This window comes from Temnothorax curvispinosus, unplaced genomic scaffold, assembly GCF_003070985.1.
Source record: "Temnothorax curvispinosus isolate PA1 unplaced genomic scaffold, ASM307098v1 QBEX01014526.1, whole genome shotgun sequence".
NCBI classification, from domain to species: Eukaryota; Metazoa; Arthropoda; class Insecta; order Hymenoptera; family Formicidae; genus Temnothorax; species Temnothorax curvispinosus.
Genome location: NW_020224306.1, coordinates 1 through 20587, shown reverse-complemented (window position 1 = coordinate 20587; position 20587 = coordinate 1). Strand labels below are relative to the sequence as shown.

General features: G+C 39.3%; 1 protein-coding gene across 1 annotated transcript; it reads right to left on the bottom strand.

The window, feature by feature from the left end:
* Positions 1–311: 311 nt before the first annotated feature.
* On the bottom strand, positions 312–11722 carry LOC112464735. Its single transcript, XM_025031892.1, has 9 exons — positions 11478–11722; positions 10459–10655; positions 8326–8463; positions 7540–7837; positions 3580–3828; positions 3193–3424; positions 2690–2929; positions 2060–2337; positions 312–1040 (listed from the first exon to the last, which is right to left on the bottom strand). Exons 1-9 carry the CDS (start codon positions 11577–11579, stop codon positions 762–764), a joined length of 2013 nt encoding a protein of 670 aa, XP_024887660.1. The 5' UTR covers positions 11580–11722; the 3' UTR covers positions 312–761.
* Between the last annotated feature and the right edge of the window lie 8865 nt (positions 11723–20587).

Below are 20587 nucleotides of genomic sequence, written 5' to 3'. Positions count from 1 at the left end.
GTTGTTCTCCACTCTCCACTGCGAGTCTGTATGACTTGCTTCGGAAAATTAAAGATAAATTGGACCGGAACTTTCGTAGATAACGAGTTTTCGCGAATTCATCGCTGACGCAAACTTTTTATCGGTATTTGATCGGAAACGATCATTGATTAATTCTTCAGGACGAGCGAACAAATTTCTCGAAAACGAGTTTGCCAACGGTGTATTAATCAGTTCTTCGGTTTTTGTTGCAAAAGATGGTCTCACGTCATTGTCGCGTCACATAACGTCGCAGAGTGAAAGTACAAAAATATAATTTCTGGATATGTCGATGTATATATATTAATGTCGAATGTAAGGATCTGCAAAGAACAAATCCATATTTCCTTCAAACTTTTTACAGTGCGTTAAGACACGTAAGAGATCAGCCTACGAAACGTACATTTTTGGACAAATTATTTGTCGAATACCTTCTCCTCGCTCTCGTGTCGCAAACACGAATATTGTAAATGCAAGTTATAAAAGTAGCTCTTTACCGCAACTCTTCACCGGCTAACTTTATTCTTGTAAATTCACGAAATAAACGTGTCACGCGATTGTATGTTCATTTATTTAGAAACTTCCTGTGAACGCCATGTGTATCAGTGTCGCTTAAATACACGCGGTGAAATTTTATTTTGTTCGCAACACACATGCACACATACATATATTCACATACACGCGCACACCACACGCATACACGAACGGATTATTCAAAGGAAAATACATTTAAGAGGGTAGGCTTAAGAAGAGGGAGTTAGAAGTGGCCTCAGCTGCGCAGCCTCTTCATGATCCTCCGCGGAAACTTCGGGTTCGCGATTGCTGCTTTTCAACTTTCGCCTCGGTGGTCTCGTTTGCGGACCCTCCTTCGATCTCTCAAGATTGTCGTCTTCGTCGTTCCTCTCTGCCTTGGTTTCGATTTCTTCGACGCTACTCCAACTGCTTTCGCTCTCGCTGAACTCTTTTTTCTTCATGTTACCATTCACCCTCTCCTTCTCTTTTTCATTCTGTTCGCCAGTCTCCTACATTCGAGTAATTAATTGTGTTTAAAGTAGAATTGAATTGTGTGAATTGAATTATATACTGAAGAGATTATATACAAAAAGATAATTATTTGACTCTTTCATTACGATCGCTATTAAAACTGTCGTTACGTGTCGATAATCCTTAAAAGACTATTTGACTTTGTTGAGTCAAAAAAAATATATAAATTATTTTTGAAGTGAAACTTCTTTAGGCACGGTAGTGAGTTCGATTCGCGACACGAAAAAGTGTAACGGAAGTGAAACTTCTTTGGTACGGTAGTAAGTTCGATTGTGTGACACGAAAAGTGTAACGAAAATTCGACCAATAGGCGTACGAAATGAAACTTCTTTGGTATGGTAGTAAGTTCGATTGTGCGACACGGAAAGTGTAACGAAAATTCGACCAATAGGCGTACGAAATTAAACTTCTTCAGTACAGTAGTAAGTTCGATTGTGCGACACGAAAAGTGTAACGAAAATTTGACCAATAGGCGTACGGCGTTGGCAAGACAATTCTTCTTCTGGCATGGTAGTAAGTTCGATTATGCGACACGAAAAGTGTAACGAAAATTCGACCAATAGGCGTACGAAATGAAATTTCTTTGGTACGGTAGTAAGTTCGATTGTGCGACACGAAAAAACGTCACGAAATAGTGTCACGAAAATTCGACCAACAGGCGTACAAAGTTAAACTCCTTTTGGATCGGTAAGTAAATTCGATTTTGCAACTCAAAAACGCGTCACAAAAATTCGATCAGGCGTACGGCACTGGCGAGACGGATATAGTAAGAACTGCGTGTAACACTATATTTTCGAGTTGCGGGCGGCTTGGAGTGACTAATTCCGTTCCATTGTTTTTGTATTAATTTCAGAAAAGTTATGGCAAAGCCTTGCCTTCAGAAGTTTCACTTTTAACGCGCGTGGCGACCACGCGTTCATTTTTTTTTAAATATTTATATAATTATTTAAGATAATTGTGCAATTGTATAAAATTTCGAATTTACTTTATCACTTACCATGGCGAGAGATTTAAGCAGCGTAGTAGTTGTTGTCGTGGCTGTAGTCGTGTCCGTGGTATCGCTGCTCTCGCTGTTATTGTTCGGCCTGATCGCGGTTGACAGGGCGCCTTCTTCTAGATTTTTGCCACGTACGTGGCGCGTATGTGACGACCAGCCGTCCGAGTTCTTCGCGTTACCCTTGCCGTACTTCGGTGTCACGCCGGTGGTCCATACGCTTGCGTCGCTGCTTCCCGTGCTGCTCTCACTTCCGGTGCTGCAGTGTCGCCATCGGCGTTCTATGCACGCGCGATAAAACGAGAGCTCTCTTAAATAAGGTCAGACGCTAATCCAGTTAGAAGTAACTCAGTTACTTGGACGATCCATTCATTTGCAAATCTCCATATGAAACTAATGGCGAACATGTTCAGCGACGTTACGTTGAAAACTTACTTGATTTTTTCTTGCTTATAGAGAGAATAATATTATGCAAGACTGCGAGATTTTCGAAGAAAGGGAAAAAAAAAAAAATATCCGCGTCGGAGAAACTGGAACAAGAGGCGTGATAATTTTTATAAGTCGCGATTTTATTTTAGAATTGCAAATGCGATTGAAGCAAACACTATCTACAAATGTTAGCATGCGACGTACTTTCGCACGGCGGTGGATTAGTATTGGAATTGAGGGGTTTTCTCAGAAGGGGGCTGCCTCCGTCTTGGCTCTCCTCGCTGTACGCGCGCGTTATGAGGATCCTCGGGCTTCTCCTCGGGGTCTCGCACATAGCTATGGAGCATTCCGCGCCCGAATCCGCCCCGATAAAGTCGCTCCGATAATGGGGACCCATCAGACTGGCGGCACTCGCGCTCGCCCTCACCAATTTGCTCGGCTCACCTTCGCGCGCCATGATGAAAGGACATGACGCTCATATCAGTGTCGGAACGTTTATCCATTATCAAAGAGTTTATCCGTCAAGGATCTTTCGATTCATTTTACTAGAAATCTTTTTTCTTTTTCATAAAGATATATTCGCGTTAAAGTGTAAGGGAACTGTCGGTTCTCGGTTGCGAATTATGACGAGTTAAGAACTATTTGAATATGACGGAAGCACGGGTTGTATCTCGATAAAATGGTATCAGCGGGCAAGGATCGCGTACCTGATTCAGCGGTCGGCACTCTGAGAGTATTACACGAGGCGGCGGGTTGCAATCTGCCACGCTGGAACCCCAGATTATTGCTTTTGAAACTACCCCCGGTCCTGCACGAGCCGAGGGCCAATAACGCCTCGCTTAGCCTCCGTTGTAGAGGCGGGAATGGGAAGAAGGAAGCGTTTCCGCTGCCGGAAGGTCTTCTCGAGCCCGCGACGCTCGGCGTTCTCGCCTGAATCTCCTGGAACACGATTTACACAGTTGCTCCCATACGCTACCATATACGAACGTAATTGGACATAGCAATAATAACCGTAAACTGCAAAAATTAGTATTGTCCTTCGCTCGGCGCTCGAGCGTCTTTTCACGAGCATTCACTTTTCTCGCGTTTCGTACCTGCTGCAATTCCGACTTAGTTGCCTTTTTCCGCCAGTAGTTCTGCACGGATCGTCGCAGGGTCTGCGATTTCAAGCCGTAGAGCAAGCCGTTGATGGGTGGCGAGCACGCGAGGAGGAGCGATGCTAAAGAGGCGAGCTTAGGATGCGCGTGAAGACGGTGCTGATTACCGGCGTCGCAAGCTTCCCAGAGGATGAGTCCGCAATACGGAAAGTAGAGCAGATACAGAGAGCCGACCAGTTGCATCACCTGAAAAGTTTCGTTTGCGAAACTGATACGAGAATCGACAGCGGCCGTTTGATGATCGCAGCGCGAGGCTATTTATCTCCATTTAGCGATAAACGCGCGCGGACGGATACATCTGCCAATATATCAAAGTTCAACTAATTATATTCGAAAATTGCTGGAACGGGTCCTCGAATAGAAATTAAACGGTGGTCCATATAATCACGAGACGCTGCGAGCGAGAGGAAGTTTCGGTACGTATGCACTTCGCCGATGCCTCCCAGCGTGGCGTCTATTGATTTGACTTGCTAACTCCGGGCAAGAAAATTAAATTATAGATTAGTCTTTAACTACGGGTGCTTTTTATTAGCCTTATTAGCTTAAATTAAGTGACTCGACAAAAGCTAAGTTGCTTATATTCTTGTTAAGGAAGAATTGGTTTTGACCGCGGAATCGTGAAGACGTTTTGGTACGCTGAAATAGAGTGTGATTTTTTTCATCCTTTCATGACAGGGGCTTTCTAACGAGAATAAAATATCAAAACTATAGTTTTCTTAAAGTTTACCGAGGTCTTTACGATTGTGGTCTCACAATTTTAAACTTTTAACATCTAATAAGGCGGACCTAATTAATATTCAAATAGTGACGCAATTTGCGTGAAACTTACTTTATATAAATTTTTGAGTTTTTAAAATTAGAATATAACCTTAAAATTACAAAATTCGAAATAACAGATCTATTCAGAACGAAATACGTTTAACTTGTTATATGTATATTCGAGTTAATGACATGAATTAATGGCAAAATGGTTTTTCTATTCTGGCGATCGTGGTGCCTTTGCACCACAAAATCAATATGGCGTGCTTAAATTTTTAAATAATGTAATTTATATGAAACTCTCATTTTATATAGGTTTTTGAGGTCTTCGATTCTAACCTCGGCTCGTTAAAAGAATTAACCTATATAAAGTGAGTTTCACGTAAATTGCATTATTTAAAAATTTAAGTCTACTTAAGGTGGTCCTTTCGCGGACCCAGCTAGTCAAGTAACAGTCCGTCATGAGGTAATTGAAAACAAACATATTGACAAACATTACACAACATCCCAATAATTATAATAATATAATATGATTTTACACGCACGATTTAATCGTATTTAATTATTTACTAATTAAAAAAATATCACAATAGTAGTGCGGTTGGACTCGATTTAGGTTAGGTCAGGCATGACAGTACGAGTAAAGCAATATGCGATTGGACCACTACTTATTTAACCTCATATATCAGAGCAAAACATTCGGCAAGCCCTTATTTTCAAGGTATATACGAAATCCGGAAACTTCAGGGAATATTTTAAGACATGAATAATGTATTCATCTGATCGCTAAGTACATGTATTATTCGTTGAAAACCTCGGACATGGCGATTTGCATCATTCTATCTTTCTCGTTCATTAGATGTAAACAAGGATAGAATGACAATGGCACGCTCCGCGAACGCACATTTAGGCTGCATTCGAAGAGCGCGCTATTAGCGCTATTGCATCATTCTGTCTTTATCGCTCATCAGGTGTAAAACAAGGATAGAACAAGCAAATAGCGCTAATAGCGCGCTCCCCGAATCCAGCCTTAGAATGACTTATTTCTTGTAAAGTGTCGGTAACCTTACTTAATTTTTCGTACACATGCCCCTTATTACTGTATATTTAACATATATCAAATTTAGGTACCTATCTAATACTTGTTCTCACGAAAGGACCACCTTAAAAAAATGTAACCCTGGCTGAGATAATATTTTTCGCATAAATTAAATTAGTATTTAATTATTATTTTTTTGCATAAATAAATTAAATTATTTAAATAGAATGCTTATATACAGGGTGTCCTAAAATAACTAGACATCGTTTTACTAATAGATTCTGTAGAACATTTTAAGACGAAACTTCTTATGCGAAAATGTTGAGGCTATAATAATTTTTAAATAGGAAGCACTTACAGTTGATCAATCCGTTTACGAAAATCCCTAATACTTAAATATGTCATTAGACTCGTAAAAATGTCGACAAATTAATAAACAGCTATACGAGTCAGGCGCGGTCAGCTATACGCAGGCTGAAACATGCGTTTTTAACTATTATTAACCGGTTATTGCGATAAATATTACCACATGCCTTGGTAGTCGAATTGGTACGACGCCCTTCACGGAATGAGGGAGGTTTCAGGTTTTAATCCTGGCTGAAGTAATATTTCTCGCAATAAATTCTTTACAGTTTTTTTAAATAATTAAATTGCGTTGATTTAATTCCGGGGAGGAAAGCGTATTAATGTTCCAACGATAGTTGTGTTTCAAGTCCGATAAATAAATCGGCGCGCAGTTTATTAAGTTAGAATATTATGTATATGTATATTATATACAATGTAATTCGTTACTTCTGTTACGTTAGAATCCCGGAATTTACGAATATTGGTTTGAAGGATAGCGAAAGGCCATCCAAGGGAGGGGGTATGAGAAGACATAACGAAATCTTATGTTATTTCGGGTTCACGCTAGAAGGGCGCGTGCCTCGAGTCGAATGCACTTTTCGGGAAAACTCCAGTCGTGGATCAACGTCCAGAACTACTGAGAGTTTCGTGCGTTCGCGGTCCTGTTTTCGGTCAAGGATATAATATCCCTATTACCGGAGATCGGACCTTGTGCGATTTAGAGAGGTAATAGTGAGGGGTGATTCGTGGCACTTAGCGCGCACAGAATTGACTCGCGATTCTTAAGTCGCGACGCAACAGAAATCTGTTCTTTTAGTTTAAGTGAGGAGTACGGCTGACTGATGAATTGATTGATAAATACGGCTTCAAAGGTAGACTGTTTTGAGCTGGATCAGAAGTGACTCCAAGTGCGCAAAGTCGAAATTTTTATACAAAATTAAAGAGGCGGGATTACTTTTTAATCTAATTGGTGGAGTTCTCTTCCGATCGCGACGTAGGTTTTGATTTTCCGCTTATCCCCTGGCGAGTTTCCCCAAAAATCGTCATTGCCTATGAGCAATTTCTAATTAGCAGTTATTCATTGGCGAGTACGTTATCACCTTGCCCTTTGACAGTCCCTTCCAGAAGCTTAACTTTATTAATCGCCGCGAGGCGTGGGTCTTAGGTCAAATCCGCGTTTCACGGAAAAGCGTAAGATCAATTCGCCCGTGACCCGAAAGGTCACCTAGATCCTTATGGCATTTTTAATTTATTGCGACCTATGCCACGAAATTTCGAGATAATTGAAATTTCGTGCTTTATTTCGTGGAATTTCATGGAATGCAACAAACAAGTCTATAATTTGCCTATTTTATTAGGCTCGAATCTTCTGGAAGGTTTCGTTATTTTACTCTTTAATGAGCGATGACAGTTGGAGTGCATCCGCTTCGTCAATTGATAACCGCTATTTTATGGTTTCCGTCTATTTCGTGTGATAAAATGAGTGATTCCTCGAAAGAAAGAAATTGTGGAGTCAACTGGACGTAATACTTCTGTAACTATTAATTTCTTTACTTGCGCACCACGTACCGCGCCTGATTCGTATAGCTGTTTATTTATTCCCTAATACTTAAATATTTACCAAAATCAGATTAATAGTTTCTGAAATAAAAGGTCTGGTCCTTATAGGGGTCACCCATCCTGAAAGAGTTGGTCAGTTTGCCGTGTTTAGTGTTGCGATTTTGTAAATTCTATACAAAAACGTTTGTACGAACCGTGCTGGCAGCACTGTGAAAACGCGGCGGCCCGCCGGCGGAGGGTGCGGTGACAGTTGGCACAAAAAATGGATTTCGCTGATGGGTGATGGTCACCTGGGCGCTTAGAGTGACCTCGTAGATCGCGCTGGCGATACGGTGCCGATGGTACCGCGCTATACCCAGCACGCGTAAATTGCAGACCGTCACGAGAACGGCCGGCAGTCCCAGGCCCAGGATGGCGTAAACGGCACCGTAGAGCGCCGCGGCGGATCCGTTCCCGAAATCCGGGGCGCAGCAACCCAACCCTGGGCTATACCTGATCGATATAGATAGGATATTGGAAAAGAGAGAAAAAGAAAGAATCGATTTAATGAGCGTGATCTCGTTGTGACACGTGGCGATTTTGCGTTCGTATTAAGCGTACGATTGAAAGTAAATAAAACAAGACAAGGGTTCATTGAAACAGTTCGCAGTCGTATTGTTACAATTCGTTCTCTTTAACTTAACTAACTCACCGCCGACAAAAGCTTCGCTCGGAATGAGAATTCTTTCAGGCGCGCTTTGCGAGAAGCTAGCGCGGAAATTGTCTCGCAGATCGCGTGCCTTTATGCAACGCGAAACAACTTACTTTGACAAAGAGACAGAACACAGAGTAAATCGAATCTCGTTCATTGTGCGAGGAAATGCAGCAATTGCGAGGCAATGTTGTAGAACGTGCGAGCAAAGTTACGGAATGCGACGGTCGATTCATCGGTGTTGGTGTGGTGGTTAATGGTACATTAATGGTAACACGTATATACAAACTTATAAGGTGGCACTAGACCCGAGAACGGCGGCAAGCACAGGAGTAGAGCGCCCGTCCAAGAGGCAGCCAACCCGACGATCACGCGGCGCGGAGAGACCAAGGCGGCGTAGTGCAGCGGTGCGGCGATCGCGTAATACCTGCACAGAGTAATAGCGAGGCATGGTTGATGGAAATCTGCGAGACACAATTTAATATGCTGGCGCGGGATGAGTTTCACCCACGGCCGAGCGTTTAACTCTAACGATTTCACGAACGGACTCATTAGTTCCGGCTTGTCACTTAATCGGGTTAAATGATATGTTCGGCGATACATGCGAGATGTGTATCACGTCAGCGCTAGATGAAAAAAACTGACAAAAATGCAATGCTTTCCGGGCCGAGGAAATCCGGATGTGATCCTCGAGGAAGTTAAATCTCTTTAAATCGCTGAATAAAATATTCTGTGGTTGATCGATCCACAGGGCCTGGCAGTGCCTTTTGTGGAGGAGAAGAAGGAAAGAAGTTTTCTACATTCTCGGGTGTGTCTTCCGTATTTTCACTATTTTCTTAAAAGGTTTCGCGCAATGCGATGAAATTCACGGAGATTCGCGTACAGAAGGAAGAATACGAAATCTCAACAGAATTTTCAAAAACCGCTCTCTCAAACGATGTACTCGAGTACAATATTTACATCAAATAAAATTATCGGGTAAAATTATTCGACGCAATCTAGATTCGCCGTGTATTTCAAAAATTGCGTGACAGTTAATACGAGTTTGCGGCGAGAGGATAAGCAACAAGTAGAAACGGAACAACTAGGCGATTCTGAAATACAGACTGTATCGAACGAGCGTATCATATCATCTGACAGCTATGGTGATACTGTTTGAACCTGTGAAATTCTTATTTGACATCCTACATTGGATATCTCGTTGTCTTTTGTATCGGATGAAACCGATGCCTCGTTCATATTGCTCGCCATCTATCGAGATTTTTATCGAAAGATTTTCCGTAGGAGGAACTCCTTTTCGAGTCTCTCAGACTCTTCATTCTCAGTTTACTCAAGCAACAATGACGTTCTTCCTTTCCTCGGCAATTCTGTTTAATGGTATTTTATATTGGACGCACCGTAATTTGAAATGTGCATGTTGTCTATATTTTCAATAATATAAAAAATTCTTTAGGAGTAATTACCAATACCTAAGTGGTATCGCGAGAATAATGGTGATGCTAAGTATTTCGATCGGAAACATCACGTTCGAAAGCAAGTATTTCAAATGCGCATTGTATAAAACGTGATATTACGCGCGATTGACCGGAGCATAATGATTAACAGACATCCTTTGCATGCATTTCATGCATTTACAAGTCCTGATGTATCGATTACCATTTATTGCATAGTCAGCTGTGTTGTACGCTTCGGTGTGAGCAACGAATTAAACGGAAAGCCGATACTGATCTTCATTCGTCCAGAAGTCTTCAAATCGTGCTCAATACGTCTTCGTATCCGAATATTAAATAATGATATTAGAACTGCGTTCACGTTAGACTCTTTCGTGCTGAAAGTATCATTCTATTTTTCTTTAAGGCTCCTGGGTTTTTTTCCGACATCTCGTGAGATGTGACGTCAGAAGCGAGAAATGTTGAGAATTGACACGTTGGGAATTTTTGCATATTATTTCCAAATAAAAAGATATTTGCTTAAAATAACACTACAGATCACTTCAGTACACTTCGAAAATACTCCGAGTTTAAGTTAAGTCCTTTTCCCTTGACAGTTAATAAACAGCCGTAAAATGAATGTAATACGAAACCTAGTCATGCGCCTGCGCATAAGCCTGCATCGTATCACATTCGTTTTACGGATGTTTAAGTAATAACTGTCAAGGGAAAAGGGATGCAACTCGGAGTATTTTTGAAATGTGCTGAAGTGATCTGTAGTGTTATTTAAAAAAAAAATCTTTTTATTTAGAAATACCATGCAAGAATTTTCAACGTGTCATTTCTTGCTTTTGACGTCACATTCTAACATGGCCGCGACGAGTACCCAGGAGCCTTAACATTTAATGAGCAATAAAGATAAAATAATGCTCTTAACACAGAAGCGTCCAAAGCGAACGCAGTAGCCTAAGAAGACAGGATGTGAGACTCACCTGTCGCAGTTTAATCCGGTGACGGTCCACAGAGCAACCGGGTGTAACAACGCCAGTAGAAATCCGTGAAGGACGCACCACGTACCTGCGACCGGCCACGAGCCGGTTGCGAAAATCAGCAGTATCAGGCACACCGCTGCTTCCACGGCGCCCAAGTGGATCAGCAGTAAAGTATTCGACGTCTGCTGCTGCTGCGTCTGCGGGCATTGTGTGATTTGTTAATTCGCCCAATTCGGCTCTGCGTTATCATGACTTTCGGCGGCACGAGTCTCAATACTCGGCGGAATTTTGTAATTTAAACTTTTAACAGGTCTGCAAGGGATTGCATACCTCGGGTTTATTATTTAAGATTCTGAATTATTTAAGAGTTTTGTTCTCTCTGCCTTTCTCAGACCTCTCTCTCTCTCTCTCTCTCTCTCTCTCTCTCTCTCTCTCTCTCTCTTTTATGCGCTTGAAAGAGAGTATTCGACGGTATCTCGGAAAGTTGGAAACGAGTAGAGGGAAATAAGTAAATCCTTGCGCATCCGTGCTACCGTTTGTTGTAAAACGAAATCATAATTTGCATCTTTATCCTGATAAATAAATTTGAGTAAATAATCGAGCATACTATGCGTGTATACGTCTTTTTCGAAGAGTTTATTTTTTCTTTTCTTTCTCTTTTTGCAACTTGTAGTAAACAACCCAGATACGCTTTTAATGGATATCTGTTAACATCACGAACTCTTTAATAAAAAAAAAGGAATGTCAGGAAAGTTCACGCTTTATGACATTTGAAAAAGCGGTCTGTTGAAGTCTTTGACGTGAGTGATTGAGATAATTGCTCAAATAAATCGTGCGAATTTGCGACAGATTTTTTTGAAAATATTTAGAACATGTCGCATTTAATTGTAAACTATGGACTGATTTACGGAGAGAGCGTCAAAGACACGATCAGAAAACATATGATAGTAGAGAAATAGAAAGAAGTAGGAGAAACAGTATTTTGTAGTTGTTATAGATATCTTGTCGTTGTTATTCACCTGTTTATTAAGACTGAGAACGACAAGGAGAACGTAGCCATTCAGGAGAAGACCCAGAGTTGATACGAGGATGAGAAATACGCCAAAGGCCCAAGGGCCCATTCCTCTTCTTCCTCCCGTATGCTTTATTTTCTTCCTTTCGTTCGGGATTTCTTCTTAAGCGAAGAGAAAAATCCAGTTCAAGTGAATTTGTCGACTTCGTTGGGTCTCCGGATTCTTTTTTGCAATGTCATAATGGCGGTTCTGACTGAAAAATATAAAGGCCATATACAGTTATATATTTGCATTAATATTTGAACATCATGAAAAAAATAGTGATCTAAATTATCATTCTTTAAATAGTTTTTGTTGGATTAAGGAGTTTACAATTTTTTAGTAACTGAAAACGTTCATTATATAGCTTTTTGAAAACATTAATTTGATTTATTTAAGTAATATAGTTGTTTTTAATGTAAAAAAATAGTAGGTAAATAAGCTAATGCTTAATTCTGGGGTCGCAAAAATATTCACTCATACTCATTTAGTGATCTTGAGAAATCGATTAGATAATTTTTTATATACTTGTTTATAAACACAAGATGTGTAACTTATTACGTTTTATTTGAGTATTCACACGAATTAAGGATGAGAATGGAAAATGCAAGGCAGAAATAGTTTATTTTATAAACGCCAGCTTGTTATTTATTATTACGAAAAAGACAAATCGTATTAAGAAATCGGTAATTTATTATTAAATTTGAATAAGAGTATCACATTATGAAAAAATAATCGTATTGAATCGATACCTCAGAAAGAACGTCTAAAATTGTTTGACTTATATGGGAGTAAAATTGTTAGAAAAATAAAAGAGAAAATTCTGAATTAAGTTGACTACAGAATTATATGAAGAGACTGACAAAAAGTTACACACTGATACAGTTCGCCGAGCGTTGAAAAAAGTTTATTACAACAATAGAATTGCTCGTAAAAAGCCATTCATAAATAAGTTGAATCGGAAAAAAAAGATTAATTTTTGCTAAGAAGTTTATTTCTAAAGAGCACACATGGAGTAGAATGATACTGAGAGTAAATTTAACATTTTTGGATGGACGGAAAATGAACATGACGTAAAATAAACAAAGAACGTAAAAAATTTGAGGGTAACCATGATACACGATGGCGGAAGTTTAATGGCTTGGAGTTGTATTTCAAGAGCAGACAAATTAATTTTCATCGCAATGGAATTTTGGATAAAATTAAATATTTAATTATTCTAAAAGACAATAAAAAGTGCTAATATAGTAAGAATAAACGAGACAGTTTCAAACTTTATCAAGATAATGATCCAAAATATAAATCGCAAATAGTGTAAGAATATTTATTATATAATTGCTCAAAAGTAACACATCTACTACAGTCACCAGATTTAAATCTAGAAAATTTATGAGATTTATTGGATCCTAACATTTGGACTGCATCTGTAAGATCAAAAGAAACTAAAATTACGATTAAAAGAGAAGTGAAGGTGTATTACACCGGATTGTTTCAACAAAAATTATCTCTAACATACCGAAACGTTTGCAGTATATATATTATTAAACGAAAAGGTTACTCAACAAATTACTAACAATAAGCTTATATTATCATTTTATTAATAATGTATATATTGTAGAAGTGAAATATTACAAGCGCGAGATATTTACAAGATCGTTCACGTTTGGACGTTGAATTGAGTTTCGAAACATTAACGACAGATCACGCAATTGCAAACAACAGATGACCCTCGATTTGAGAGACGTGCTAAATGATAGCGAAAATTGAAAATAAGATCGGCGAATTGAGCACGGCTCCAGAGAATTATTCTCGTTCGTCCGTCGGCCAGTTAAGATCTTCTTCTGTAACTTACATTCTTTACTAAATATATGTATTATTATATCTTGTTAAGTATTTGAATATTTTTGCAATATCAGAATTAAATTTTTACTCCATATCTAGGAGTCTTTTGGGTCGCTAATTCTAAATCTGAAGTCGAAATTCGAAAATTCTCAACAGTTAACTTAGGATGGCAGCTCAATGCTAAAGTTTTAATAAAAAAATTGTTTGCTTCCTGTAAAAAATGTTCTGCAGTCAAAAAATTTTTCCTATAAATGACATTCCGAAACCAGGTATTCGGGGGTTTTTGAAATTGCTGATTTTGAATGTAAAGTCAAAATTAATATTTTGAAATCCAAAATGGCGGAATCAATATCCAAATTGCAAAAAATGTATCCGATTTACAAGAAACTTGGTACTCAGGAGTTTTTCAGGTCGCTGATTACAAATATGAGGGCAGAATTACAAAATTCAAAATGGCGGATTTAATGGCGCATAGAAATTGATTGCTTTTGTAATTTTATCCGCCATTTTGAATTTTATCTGCCATTTTCAATTTTGTAATTCTGACTCCAGATTCGTAATTAGCGATCCAAAAAACCCTTGAGCATTAAGTTTCATAAAAGTCCGCTGAAAGAAAAAATATATGCTTCAAAGAGTTAAGCATTATCTTAATTACTATAATATACTCAACACTGTATTAATTACATAAACTTCTATTTTATGCTTCGGACAATTTAATAAGTGTTTAAAAAAAAAACTGAACTTATTCCAATAAAAAAGTAAGTGTAGAGAGTAATAATTTTTAAAGTATCATGATGTTAGGATTTTAATGCGAATAGCTGAATAAATTTAATAAACATAATTTTTTCGATAATAAATATAATTTATCTAAATCTCTTTTAAACATATTTGCCTGCTGCAAAGTTGCTTATGCTGCTTGATCATTATTTCAGTCATTTTATTCTACAGTTCCATCGGAAACATGACTTGCATATCGTGTGAAACGATACCAAGCAAATCTCGTATTTACATCAAGCACGTATAGTGTGAACGATATTATCTTTAGCGGTACGCTTCAGGTCACCTGTCATTAGCATTAGCATTGTAATATCATATAAATATCGACATGTAACATAAGTTAAATTAGATAGTCAAGGACATCGTGAACACGCAAAAGGTCACATGTCCTGCTTGAATGTTGAACGACTCGTATGCGGTTGCGGTGACGTTGATAGTAATCTTTCAGTTTCAGTGAAATAGACATAGGCCGGATTTCTTACGCGCAAGGACATTCTTACGATTTTATGCATTTGGAATTTGATATTTTCGAGGTGAATGGTTGAACAAATATCTGAATCTTAAAACTTTCAATGTAAGAAACTTACACACTGTCGCACGATCTTTTTATAAGCGAGTTGGAGAACTATTTTGCTGTATAGATAATATAGATAATATTATAAGCTGCATAAGATAAGATAGATAAAATTATAAGCTTAGGAAGGGAGAATATTGCGTATTTATATACAATATAATAACACTCTTTTTGATATAAAATACAAGGAATGCTCTCGTTGACTCGCATCACCATCTGGCATTCAGCGACGCCAGAAAACGCGTATTTTCCGCCACATATTGTTTCGTGGATCACCAGCAACAAGCAGTTGCCGGGTGGCATAATTTGATTTTGACGGTGCCACGGCAGTTCCATTATCGACCATTAGCGTATCTCCCAGTAGATGACTACGTCGATACGATTTGCCGAGACGTGGCTGCTTCAATCGCCTAGCATAGTCTGCCTTCGTCTCGCGACGAAGGGAAAAGGCGACCTCGTTCGCCGTTGTTGAATTTTACAGCGTCGACTATTAATAGTCGCTAGCCTACAATTTAAATTCGGGATCCAAACCATAAAACATCATGGTACACATTGACGAAATTGTCCAGGCTAAGCGTTGAATCAGCTTAGACTTTCTTAAACATTTCTAAACTCTCTAAAATTAACAACGATAATTTTGACTGTTGATCCAATCAAATAAGCCTCTTGCGTTGATATTATGCTACGGATAATATTAAAATTCAGTAATTGACATTTATAAACTTCACCTTTCGACAACTGCTGATATTATAGTCCGACTTGTTTCGAAATAGTTATGCAGTAATTTGTAGGTTACCGCATAACTAGCTACAGCGGAATGCAAGTAATTCCCATTAAAACCCTAAATTCCGATAAAATCTCGTCTTCATAAACCGCCGTCCTTTCGAACACAACACACATCGATTCCGCAAATATGGTGAACGGGGAATTTCATTCAGAATTCCTCCACTCGCTTTCATATATACGTGATTGCACGCGTTACATAGGTATTTACAAGAATTTATTGGATACTCGCTAGCGATTGTATTTCCGGTACGTTATTACCTCACGTTTCTAATATAAATTACAAATGCTTCGAGCTAAATATAGAGATAATAAGTTCGAGGTAAGTCAGAGCAGGCGCGGCGTTTCAATGAGGCATAAAAGTCGAAATGATAATCTTATTCGGAAAACGCGATGGTAAGAGAACATTTTCTCCCGTTTTAGATGGCTTCTTAATAGATTATACCGAGTCAAGAGACCAGATTATATAGGATTCTTACCTTTAAAAAGTTCTATATCGATTTTTTAATAAATTGCTAAGCTGAGATGGCAGATCTTATATCTTTATAGCCTGTTTCAATTTTTAATCCGTGTTCCGTGCTACTTTTTTCCCCACCCCTTTATTTACCATCAGTAATTTTAGTTTATATAATGTTCTTAAACGTTTAAAGTGTCATCTAAAAAAGAACTATCGTTGCGTAACATGGCACAAAACGAGTCTTTTAGTATCGTTTTAGGACCATTTTATTGAGAAATCTCCCATTGTCGCAAGACCGTTAAGTCCGCACGTAATTAACCACAAAGTTGAAAATTTAGGAACATCGTTAAAAACTGAAAATGTATGTTATTAATAAATGTGCGCGTGCAGCGATACACGTGTAGCGATACACGTCCTAAATTCTAAACTAGTGACTGAGTTTTAATTTGTCGGTCAATCTAACGCAGAACAATCCGGAAGTTTCTCCCGTTTGATGATTAATGGGCGCGGATGAGCGAGGAGGATAATACGTGAGGGCGAGTGTATGCGCGACGGAATAATAAATCTTCGCGAATGCATAATCGCGTGTTGTTTAGTGATCGATTCTGGTCTCTTGCAATTTTATTACCGAGTGCGGCTCTTTCCCGCGGGTTTCGGTTAGGTATATAAAACGCAATTCGTCGCATGTTTGTTTATGCGGATAAGTGAACGCGACGGTACTTTGCGAAATGGAGACAGTGATTCGTATTCAGAAACGACGGACCTATCGCGGCAGATAATCGCACGTTTCACAGGAAATTTGTAAAGGATTTGAATAGGATTGAAGAACGTTTCTCTTTACGATATGGATATGCCGAAGAAATCGAGACCCTCCGTTTTTTTGTCGGTTTTCGCTCGATTGCCCCTGTGAAACCACCTGTACTCCGCTATCACGCGATAGCCGCAGGTACACATGCATCAATATTACCGTTCGACCTTCCTCCTATTTCTTTTTTTCGTGCCCCACTGACCGCGAATTTTGTACGAGAATCTCCCATAATTCATGCGCACGCGACGCTGCCGTGGATTCGCCACACTGCCATTAATCCTGAGCCTGTCGTTTCATGATAAATTAACCCGCCATTGCGTCCGTCGTTGTATTTATGCGGCGGGGAATGATGATAACATTTTTACCTTTATTTGCATTTCTTATACTTGATTACGGAGACTTTTATGAAGGCCGGAACTTATCTTCCGTTCGATGCGCAAGACTTTCCTGATTTAGGGGAGGACGGGGGAATGGGAATTTATTTTTAAAAAATGTTTATTTTTTGTTGATTTTATTAGAAATTTAAATATTCATGTTATACCAAATTGGAGCTCAATGTTTTTCGAATTTAATAACTAAAAGTTCAAATAAATATTCAGTGATTATAATATATTTATTATATTTTATTCTTAACTGGTGCCAATTCCTCCGTTCTCCCGTATTTCAAGACTGGATCGGTTTCGCCGAGTAAGTATTAAGTTTGCCGATTGGTGAAGTCAGTTGTATGGAGTGGTGGTTTCAGGTAACTTGTTGCGCTAGTGGTTCGCACAAACGAGACACGGATATGGTCTCGAGGGACCGTTTCTAGCGAGGCTCCGAACTGTAGAGCTCTCAGGGAGCTATCACTTATCGCTAGGTACTTGTTGCACGATACGTTTCGCACGTCGCACCGACGGAATGAGTCCTCGGAAGGATCCCACGACCGCGCGATCAATAACTCCAGAGCGCTCGCGCATCTGATATTCCCCGTAGGCGAAACGTTTCGTTTTGTCGTTTGCGGCTCAATTTTCGTGAAACATGGAAGAAAACGCGTGGCGACGATATCCATCTGTCCTCCCTTATCAAACAACAGAAAATAGAATCAACGTCCTGGCCCAATCTGACGATATAACGCATGGCACGATTCATGATATTTATTTATTGAATTAAGCCCGGGCGGTTTCACGTTATAGCGGTTTCACGTTATTCAAATTTAATCACAGTTACAGAGGCTTAATAATGATTCGCCGATAACGAGCACGTGTGTGGACGTGCGGAGTACCGAGCGTGTCCCAATTCAGTTGACGACCGTTTGGCTTGATAGATACGTGTTTCCCGCGATGGAAGATGGTAAACCGCTCGACAGGAACGTGTCACACGATGCACGGACAGGGGCTCGGCATCGGGTTCGTTATATCCGAGAAACTGTGTTCTACCCCGCTCTCGAAAGCGGAAACTTCTGTCGGGCAAGAGTGTCGGTGGGATATCGATGTAACACAGACAGTGGGTACAGACTCGATATTGTGACATAAGCGAAGCCTCATTAGGAAAGAGAAAATAGCCAAGTTCTAGTTTACTAAATAGGCTTACAAACAGCAGCTTTGTTTGCTACTATTACTGATAATAGCATAGTCTTTGTTATCAGACAGTTCCTTGTTTCTTCCTTTTTTGGGGATAAAACGAACGAATAAAATAATTTATGTATTTGACGTCAAAATAATATTTTCTCTAGTTGATATTTGTTATTCTTTGTACATAATTTATACATATTGCTGTAATTATTGGTAGTAAAATTATTACAAGTTGCTTTATTAACATTGAAATCTTACAATGAAAAGGCACATACGAATAAAGAATTTTGTTTATTTGAGCACTTAATATTTTTTCGTAAAAATATTACGAATAGTGTGTCCAATATTATTAATTACTGATGCTTAATTGCTCAATGAAGTGATGTACATGCATGAGGGCTAAGGATGAAAAAATATGGCCAAATACCTTTTTTTTAATTCGTAAGCTCGTTACTCCAATCGACCGAGTCTCTTTCGAATTCTCGAAAATAGGAGCAACAGCTAGACGTCGGAAAGAATTTTGCTATCTTAGAATTCTAGACGAATGTGAAACGTGCGCGGAAATTTTTCTCGTTCGTGAAACGTGCGGTTTCGCCGCGCGAGCAGAATTCTCCAGGAGGAGAACAATTAGCCGTTTTTTTACACTTTGCCAGTTTTGCTAATTCAGCAGTGACGATAACAGGAAATTATATTTTATCGCTTTTTAGATCAAATTTCAGTTGAACTTGTTAAAAGGAAGGAGCTATGATTATACGGGCGGTATTAATTATTATCTTCAGCGCGAGATGCGTCGATAATTTTTTTAAGCGAATGCATGCGAGACGAAATAAAGTGGAAAGTTTCTATGTAAAAAGATTTTTATATATATTTATTATTTTAGTAGAGATTTTCTCGAGGTATCTAAACTTATTTTTACTTGTTTCTAGCATAGCAGCGTATGATATTTCTGTTTCTGTATGAAGCTGTAAACGAACTTTCTATTTCGTATCCAGCGACAACTGTTGCTTTATATTTAATTTTGTCCAGAGTGGTCATATCTTCCCGTGTTCACCGACGGTGGCTGTTCGCGAGAGCAATTTACTCGGTGCGCTATATTGGTATGACTTGAAAAGAAGCGGTGACCCCTTTTACCCGCGCACATACGCAACTTTTTCACTATACGGCTATAAGGCCACAGGACTTTCGTGATGCACATATGACTCACGATTCTACCGTCATCCCTTCGCGTTCGGGAATAAATCGTTCCTAACAAATATTTAAAGATATGTGGGCGTTAGCTTCTGTATTACGTGGGAATCTCTTAAAGCGTGGAAGCAAAAATAAATCCCGATAATAGTCAAACAGGTTACAAAATACGAGTGCGGTAGCGAGAAGGAAATAAAGGATGATATATTCCTCCATGACTGCCAGTATTATCCTACTGCAAATAGGCGTTCACCGTTTGTCAATCGATCTTCTATATATCTATGCCTCCTTGTGCCTCTTTTCTCCTGTGGAAGTGCTTTTCCTTCCGACCTTTGTGGCAAACTATTACTTCACTGAAGTGGAGTACTTTGTGGCGCAGTTGTGTGTGCGTTCTTCATTTTGTTCCATTTTACGTTCCGCGAGGAGCGTGATAGCGAAAAGATGGAGATTAAGATACCGAAGGCCTCGCACCAATAAACCACAGTGGACGGACATGTGTTATCATAAAAGTTACGTCGATTTGACCTGATAATGATAAAATAAGTACATATTTATATATATAAATTGACCCTGTAAACGAAACTCACATCCTGATGTTGTTTAATATTTTATTTTTTATATGACACGGAAACGCCGTGAAATGCTTATCCGGATATAAATCTCGCTGCATTATTATTTCATGTCGAATAACTGAAATAATCGCAAGAGAGTTCGTCGAACACGAAGGGGACGCTCTCGTTCACTCTACGCGATGATTATTTTAACGAGGTCGATTCTTTATTTTCCTTATCGTGTCCCCAAGATAGCGGATCGGGAAACGGCCGGACCAAGAACGATAATGAGGAGCACGTGAAACTTGGGGTAAATATCCTGTGGGCACGGTACCCCTTTTACGGATAAGCCACTATACGATGTATCACGTACTACGCCTTCGCAAATTCAAGTTTGTCACGGAAGAAGCGTGGGCTGAAAGAGAGAGAGAGAGAGAGAGAGGGAGAGGGAGAGGGAGAGGGAGAGGGAGAGGGGGAGAGGGGGAGAGAGAGAGAGAGAGAGAGATTGATTGATTGATTGATTGATTGATTGATTGATTGATTGATTGAT

Coding starts and splice junctions, on each gene's coding strand:
- LOC112464735 (XM_025031892.1), bottom strand. CDS start 11,579: ATGGGCCCTTGGGCCTTTGGCGTATTTCTCATCCTCGTATCAACTCTG. Junction 8,464..10,458: donor ACCGGATTAAACTGCGACAG/GTGAGTCTCACA, acceptor TACTCTGTGCAG/GTATTACGCGATCGCCGCAC. Junction 7,838..8,325: donor GGTCTAGTGCCACCTTATAA/GTTTGTATATAC, acceptor TATATCGATCAG/GTATAGCCCAGGGTTGGGTT.